At 42.8% G+C, this 8,621-nt stretch overlaps 1 protein-coding gene across 1 annotated transcript in view; it reads left to right on the forward strand.

Annotated features, from left to right (window-relative positions):
• The window catches only part of LOC139466822 (importin-7-like), a 45,139-nt gene extending 37,182 nt beyond the window's left edge, over nt 1-7,957 (forward strand). The window contains exons 25-28 of the mRNA XM_071248520.1: nt 1,670-1,740; nt 2,598-2,739; nt 3,669-3,785; nt 5,101-7,957. Of these exons, the coding sequence (XP_071104621.1) occupies nt 1,670-1,740; nt 2,598-2,739; nt 3,669-3,785; nt 5,101-5,186 (416 nt within the window). The 3' untranslated portion in view covers nt 5,187-7,957. The remainder of the gene's footprint in view (nt 1-1,669; nt 1,741-2,597; nt 2,740-3,668; nt 3,786-5,100) is intronic.
• Nucleotides 7,958-8,621: the final 664 nt, after the last annotated feature.

Here is an 8,621-nt window from a genome sequence, read left to right on the forward strand (position 1 = left end):
GGGGTCAGGTTGGGTGTACCAGGGCGGATGGGGGTCAGGGTGGGTGTACCAGGGCGGATGGGGGTCAGGGCGAGGTGTACCAGGGTGGATGGGGGTCAGGTTGGGTGTACCAGGGTGGATGGGGGTCAGGGTGGGTGTACCAGGGTGGGTGTACCAGGGCGGATGGGGGTCAGGTTGGGTGTACCAGGGCGGATGGGGGTCAGGTTGGGTGTACCAGGGCGGATGGGGGTCAGGGTGGGTGTACCAGGGCGGATGGGGGTCAGGTTGGGTGTACCAGGGCGGATGGGGGTCAGGGTGGATGTACCAGGGCGGATGGGGGTCAGGTTGGGTGTACCAGGGCGGATGGGGGTCAGGGTGGGTGTACAAGGGCGGATGGGGGTCAGGTTGGGTGTACCAGGGCGGATGGGGGTCAGGGTGGGTGTACCAGGGTGGGTGTACCAGGGCGGATGGGGGTCAGGTTGGGTGTACCAGGGCGGATGGGGGTCAGGGTGGGTGTACCAGGGCGGATGGGGGTCAGGTTGGGTGTACCAGGGCGGATGGGTGTCAGGGTGGGTGTACCAGGGCGGATGGGGGTCAGGGTGGGTGTACCAGGGCGGGTGTACCAGGGCGGATGGGGGTCAGGGTGGGTGTACCAGGGCGGATGGGGGTCAGGGTGGGTGTACCAGGGTGGATGGGTGTCAGGGTGGGTGTACCAGGGTTGATGGGGGTCAGGGTGGGTGTACCAGAGTAGGATGGGGATGATTGTGGGTGTACAAGGACAATGCATCTTGGTGGGTGTACTACAATAGAAATGTAAATGACAGCAGATGTTCATGTGTGGCTTTTGCAGTGTTAAATGAAGAATACTCTTGCTCAGTATTCAAACTCAGTTAATTTTTTTTTACCATGATCATTGATGATGATATTATGCAGTTGTAATATGTGTTCCTCTCCTTTTCATCTTGTTCATTGAGAAAATATAATTTCCCAAACCAAATTCTGTTCGGTCCAGTAAGCTCAGCTGATAACAAATTATATATTTACACTAAACTATTCTTAAGATGATGAATCGAGACATGTACGGGCTGGTCGATTCAAACCTTTTTGGCACAGACTGCTTTCCAATTTCTGAATAGCCAGGTATATTAATGAATCCTGTTTTATGTGTGTAAAGTGTGTTCGTGATTACAGATTACTTGCTGCAGTACATTTGTCACTGCATCTAATGTCTTTTGGGCTTGGCTCCCTATTACAAGGAATGTTGAACCCAAGGTGATTCCTTCAAATATATTGCTTCTGTTTAAGAGACATGTCCAAAAATGAGTATGCTTGTTTTTGAAGACTGTACTTTCATCAATGAGCCATACTATGTTTCACATTACTTTGTTTGTAGGGGGCACGGGTGGCCCAGTCGTCTAAGGCGCCGCGATTCGCTGTGCAGAGTTGCGTCCCTTGGGCACGCCAGAAACCTATGATTGTGGGTTCGAATCCCGGTTCGCCCCAATTATGTTTCTAGGTTTGTCAACACCATACCCGTGCTCGTGGGTTTCACTGAAGTGGTAAACGTCTGAGACCTGCATCACTTCGGGCTTTCCTCCCACATTAAGCTGACACGCCCTGATATAACTGGAATAATGTTAAAAGCGGATTTAAACCCAACTCACTCACTACTTTGTTTGTATGTCAACAGAAGTATTGGAAAGTGATGAAGACGAGATTGATGAAGATGGAAATCAGTATTTAGAAAAATTAGAAAAAGCAGTAAGTATTTGTTTGATCTGATGTTGTGTAGTGTCTTGGGCTCACTGCTTGTCATGTGAGGTTGTTAATACAGCTGACCACCTCCGTGGTCTAGTGGTAGAGCGTCCGCCCGTAGAGCGGAAGGTCCGGGGTTGGATCCCCGGCCGTGTCATACCAAAAGACGTTAAAAGATGGTACTTGTTGTTACCCTGTCTGGCGCTCGGCATTAAGGGGCTAAAACAAGGACTGGTCGGCTCGGAGTCAGTATACTGTGTCTGAGTGGAGTATTCATGTTAAACTGCGGCATGGTATCTCAGTGACCTAGCACTATAAGTCGGCAGTCCGGACTAGTACAAGCATCCACACAAACACACGTACATGCACGCCGCTATATAAGTGCAATAATCTTGGACGCGACGTTAAACCCCATTTCACTTCACTGGTAATACAGCTGACAAGCCTGGATACAACTTAATAACCGTGAAGATTCGGGCTAGAATAAATCTTAAGCAACCCATGCTTGTCGTAAGAGGCAGCTAACAGGATTGTGTGGTCAGGCTCGCTGACTTGGTTGATGCCTGCATCATATCCCAAATGTGCAGATCAATACTCATGGTGTCAATCACTTGATACAACCAAAGAGCCTCGATACAACAGACGAGCCTCGATACAACAGTTGAGCCTCGATACAAAAGACGAGGCTCGATACAACAGACGAGCCTCGATGCAACAGACGAGCCTCGATACAACAGACGAGCCTCGATACGGTGTACTAGCCATGATACAACTGACTTTCTGTACTAGCCATGATACAACTGACTTTCTGAGAGGTTTAAAAGAGGTGTACGCTTATCTCCAAACTTGTGTTTCCTCTGCAGCGAGGTGATACAGACGATGATAGCGATGCCGAGTTCACGGACGATGGTGCCGAGGAGACGGCGCTGGAGAGTTATCAGACCCCCATAGATGAGGACACCTGTCAAGTTGATGAATACGTCATCTTTAAGCATGTTCTGCAGTGTGAGTTCAACCACTTTCTGGTTCTATATAAATGTCACTGACAACTGGGGATTCCTGAACACGATAAGTTTCCACAGACAGGGTAATGAGAAGTCTTCTGTCACCCATGTTTGACCTGGTTGTATGTCCTGATATCATCCTTGTTTGCCTGGTCTAGAGTCAATTATGTACAGGCAGCGGTGATAATGACAACAATAATAATAATAATAATGATCAGGAGTGTAACGATATATGGAACTATTGCAATTGTTAGCCCAATGATAGAACTGATGTGATAGGAATTTTGAAATGCCAATAGTATCGTTGATTAGAGTGCATAACAATCAATAGTTTCAGTAGTTGCAATTAGTTATTAATAATACATATTTCATGTGGATTTCAAACCTGCCATTGGGTTGGTTAGCAAGGATTACGATAACTTCCGATAAGAGTTACTTCCCTTTGGTTTGAGTCGCGACAGGGTGGAAAATTACTGACTTTGATATTGTCAGCAATATTATTCACTAGTTACATTGATTAAAATAATTATCAAACCTTAAAGTTTTGAACTATCGCAATACTTTATCAATAATGATAACTACTTTTGCAATACTGTTCAATAGAGAAAATAGCCCCAATAAGTCACCAATAATAATAATAACAACAATAATGATAATAATCTGTTCATATCGTGCAGAGTTTCAACATTACTGTTTACCCTGGTCAATGAATCAGTGTGCTCACAATTTCATTATCAGCTCCCTGGGGAGTATACAACCCAAGCTGCTGTGAGGCCCATGAAGGTTAACAGTCACAGGTAACCATCTCATCCTACTGGGTACCCATTTAGTGCTGGGTGAACAGAGGAATAGTTTGAACATAGTCACCTGGTTTAGGTTTGAATGCTGCCATGATGAATTTGTGACAAGTGTGTTCATCTTGTATTTCAGCCATTCAATCTACAGACCCCACATGGTACATGGCATTAACAAGTGCTCTCACTGCGCCACAGACAAAAGAATTGGACGATGTTTTCAAACTTTCTGACCAGAGAAAGGCAGCTGCAGGTATTTCAGAGGCTTAAAACCTCTCACCGACCCTACTGACTGTCTTGAAATGATCGGTTTTTGATAATTTTGCACAAAATTCTGCTAATATTTCCTAGTTTTGTCCCTATTCAACTTAAGGCAGTCATTTTTCTGACAAACTTGGCCGTGGCAAGAATAGTTGAAGTGAATCGTGACATCACTTCGAAACAAACCTTTTCTCAAAACATTAAATGTTTAAAAGATTGTTTAGAAAATTATTTTTTTCTTATTTCCATATAAGTTATTACACAAATAACTAATGGAATGACTTAATTTCACAAAAAGTACAATGATGACTGTTAGTTTCAGTAGACCTAAGGAACTGTTACGTGTTAAGAACCGGCTTTCGACCACCATGTTAAAATTCTCCTGTGTATTTGACAAATTCTGTGGCAGAAAAATGAAAAATTGCCATTTCTGCACAGAGTGGACATTCCAGCAAATATTCCAGGACCGCTGTGTTTAACAGTGCAATATAAAATGTGTGGGACCGACCTGCATGACCGAGTCAACCATTAGTAGCTTCTCTTTTCTAACTTTAATAACAAGCTGTAAAAGTCGTATTCTAATGCTAAACAATGTTTCATTGTCGTTTTACTTTATCTTTTCGAAACATTTTCTCTGATGTTAGGCTTTGGACAGTGTTCAACAGTGGTTTTATGTTGGCCAGTAAAACCCATAGCTTTTTTTTTCCTTTTGTCTTAGAGCACTCAATTTGATATGTATGTCTAGATACAGCGGGAACTCTAAACAAGAGTATATTTTAGTATATGATTTCTGTGCACCTGTGTCAGCTGCATCGTGTCAGCCTCGGTACAAACAGATTGATCTCCATTTTCTGGTTTGCATTATGGGATTCCAGGGTGAAATAGGTCCTCAGTATCACATGCCCACTAAACTGACCTCAGTGTGTTCGCATTGTTTCCTTGCCACGTGTCCTGATGCTGTTGTCGTTGCTCGTGCTGTTGCACGTTTGTCTCACTCACTCACAGCTGGTGGGGTAGCTGAGTGTGAGGTACATTGTGTGAAGCCCATTTTCACTGTCTTATCAGAAGGGGCGACTAATGGGATCGGGTAGTCAGACTCGCTGACTTGGTTGATGCATGTCATCGTATCCCAAGTGTGTAGATCTGTGCTCATGATATCAATCACTGGACTTTGTGGTCCAGACTTGATTATTTACAGACCAACGTCATATAGCTGGAATAGTGCTTGGTGCGGCATTAAGCAACTCACTCACTCACTCACTCACTCACTCACTCACTCACTCACTCACTCACTCACTCTGTTTCAGATTCCAAGCAGATAGAACAAAGAGGGGGTTACATGTTCACAACCAAACAAGTTCCTGCATCATTCAATTTTGGAAGTATGGGATAATTCTTTGCTTTGCTTAAATACACTATTGTGCAACAGTGTCTCCTTTCACCCCTATTTTCCACTCGTGGACTCAACCAGTGCTCAGCTTCATGTGACGAAGCAAGTGAAAGGAAGGGGTGATGGATAACATTCTAGATGTCTGCTCACCGCCATTCTCCGCGTGGAAGTGGACTTCATCATTTGTCTGCTAATAATGGGATTCACCTGTGTGACTGCTTTGGCTTTCAAGACGACCCAGCATTTCTCACAGAAAGCATAAATACTTCACAAATCTTGGATTACACACGTCGTGCAAGGATGTTTGAAAATTGAAGCAATGCTACTACTTTGATTCCAGTGTGTTTGAAACTCAAGACAAGGAAGAGAAGTGATGCTGTGAACAACCCTCATTCTCTGGGAATCCTGATGATGAATATTTGTGTAAAAAATTGTGTACGAAACATCCTTGAAAACCATTTTTTGGTACAAATTGAAAATATTTTGTTAGGTTTGTGAACGTGTCTGTTGGAGTTTCTTAGAAAAAAAACTTGTTGGATTTTATACTGTGACAGAGTGTCGGTGTATATTTGACCGTGTTAATAGAAAACATGTATTTGATAACGTCAACTCTCAGATTGGACGGCCCCCCACTTCCCAGCCGTGTTTTGATCTGTGATAGTATGTACAATGTGCAGTAAAGGGGGGCGGCCACTGACACCCGGCTCCACTCGGACCATGGCTTCCTGCATTCATGACGGTGTGCGGCCAAGTCTCCAGCAAGTCCTCCTTCACCATGGTTATCCATTGTTTCTGTCAATCAAGTGTTGTGAAGTCAGTAAGAACAAGCTTATTGTCCTCCATTATTAGAGAAAAGGTGAAAAGTGGCAAGGTTTCAGATCAGTCCAGTTTCTGGGACATGGTCCAAAATGTCCTAAAGATTCAACCTTAATATCAAATGTCTTGTCAAACGTTGATCCAAGCCTGGACAGTCCTCATGCCGTGTGTCTCTGTAACATCACTGATTGGTGCAAGGTATGACCCTGATTTTGAAAGATCCTCTGGGTATTTTGTTGATTACCATATTTTTATCAATATTAATTTGTGTATTATAACAGCATGGCTATTGGTTGCAGAGGTCAGTGATGCTGCAGATGCAGCACTGGTCACAGAATTAGTTTTTATGAAGCGACAGCAACACCTCAAGTTTAAACAATTCCATTAATAGTCACAAGGATCTGATCGTCGACCTTGTCTGTCTTGATTTGTTTCTGTTCTGTCTCTCTCTTCTTGTTTTGGTAACAGAATAAAGAAAGTGGTTTCGTGGTTTCATAACAGACCATATTGATTTTGTATGTCAGATCCTTTCGTCAGACACCTCGATCTTGTAAAATATATTTTGATCTGGTAAACTTTCCCTACAAAAGTCTGTATTCGGTTACCATGGTTACTAGCCACTGAAACAATTCGGAACGAAATGACAGGGCAAGTACACTTAGTTTATTTTTTGTTGTAAGGAATGTGCCGTTATAAGATTACAGTCCTGATTAAAATGTACTGGCCTTAGATGACTGAGGCCTGTGTCTTTATCTTTGTAACCTTGGACTGTTGTGGAGAGAAAGATGTGACACTAGGTTTGCAAGTCATTTATAGTCATAAACAGGTATTAATGAAGCTCATGAGCTCCTACGGGCAGGAAGAGTCGACCATGACACATCTTGAAGACAGAATCATCACGGTTCAATATTTATTAAAGAAATTATCTGATTGCTTTGAAAATTAATCTGTGATTATTATATTATGATAAATGGTGTGAATTTCTTTCTCTGAAGTAGTTTGGGTAACGTTTAACTGATGGCCATGGGAAGTATGTCTTTATTTCTTAACTAGCGGTAGATCATGTACGTCCTGACAAGCCTTTGTAGGATAAGATCAAGGTATTTGTTCGTGCTGAGGGGTGTGACAGGGCCGTTATTTACAGACTGTCTTGTCTCCAACTATGTTACAGGCCAAGTCCAGGGATTTATTTAGGATACTAAACCAAGTGCCATTGGCAGGCAAATTGAGAAAAAATATTTTATTTTTTTTAAATTGGGATTTCTCAAAAGTTTGTGTTTTCCTTAATTCCAAGTTATTTTAACATTGAATAATGTAAAAAAAATCATTGATGCATCCGACTCTTTATTGGTCATTTTATCAGTGATGTAGAGTTAAATACCTCTACAAAGACATAACAGTAGCTATATCAGTATGAAATGGGACATTTTTAATTCCAATTTGGGAATGTTTGCTGACGTTTGGTTCAGGCTTGGATCCAAATATCGGCTTCTGAGCAGGTCTAGATGAACCCCTGATGTTAGACTGGTTTGAGAAGTTGTTCACCACTGTGCACCTGTCAGCTTGTCGTACTTGCATGTGATTGTTTGGGTCCTGCTTGGTCAAAAACACTTTTCCCTCCCCAGCCCCAAGTTCCCCCTCCCCAATTGGTGGGGTAGCTGAGTGTGTAGTACATTGTGTGAAGCCCATTTTCACTGTCTTATCGACTAATGGGATCGGGTAGCCAGACTCGCTGACTTGGTTGATGCATGTCATCGATACCAATTGCGTGGATTGATGCCCATGATGTCAATCACTGGATTGTATGTTCCAGACTTGATTATTTACAGACCGACTTCATATAGCTGGAATATTGCTGAGTGCAGCGTTAAGCAACAAGCAGATAAAACAGTCTTACGCCGTAAAATTGCTTTACCCCCACCCCCCGACCGACCTCACCCCCACCCCCACCCACCCCCACCCCCCACACTCACAAGGGCTTGAATTAATTGCTTTCATAAGTACCAAACTTAAATTTGTGTTTGCTGAAATATGTCCCTGAGGGATGTGACTGATGAGGCTGATGTTCCTGATGTCCAATTTTCGATGTTTATTGATTGCGTTGATATTCAAGTTTGAGGTTTAATCATATTAAACCATTCAGATGCAAGTGGAATCTGCTTATTTTATGATTTTTTATAAGTATTTTTCAAATTATAATGCTGTCATGTGCAGTTATATTTATAGCATCAAGCAAACATGGCGGACAGGTGTCCAGTAAAATACCTGTGTATCTTGACCCTTGGTAAGGTATTACCAGTTCTGTAGTAGTTGGTAGTTGGTGGCGTAGAGGGATTTAAGGGAATTTGAGATAAAACAGTCTTCATCATTTTGTTTTAGGTATGTACTTTTCATGTTTCTAGTCACAATCACAAAACCTTCATACAGAAAGGTCTGGGGATCTACTGGATGGGTAGCTTTTGATCAACAGCATTTGTAAGGAGCTATAAAGAAAAAAATCATCATGATTCAGTCATTTGATCCAAGCAAATACTTTATGTAACAAAGCATTCGCACATCACACCGAAGACCCGGGTTCGAGTACACAGTCACTGTTTTTATGTGAGACGAGTTGGCTGGTAG

This window comes from Haliotis cracherodii, unplaced genomic scaffold (genome assembly GCF_022045235.1).
Source record: "Haliotis cracherodii isolate W230 unplaced genomic scaffold, xgHalCrac1.p SCAF_19, whole genome shotgun sequence".
In the NCBI taxonomy this organism is placed as follows: domain Eukaryota; kingdom Metazoa; phylum Mollusca; class Gastropoda; order Lepetellida; family Haliotidae; genus Haliotis; species Haliotis cracherodii.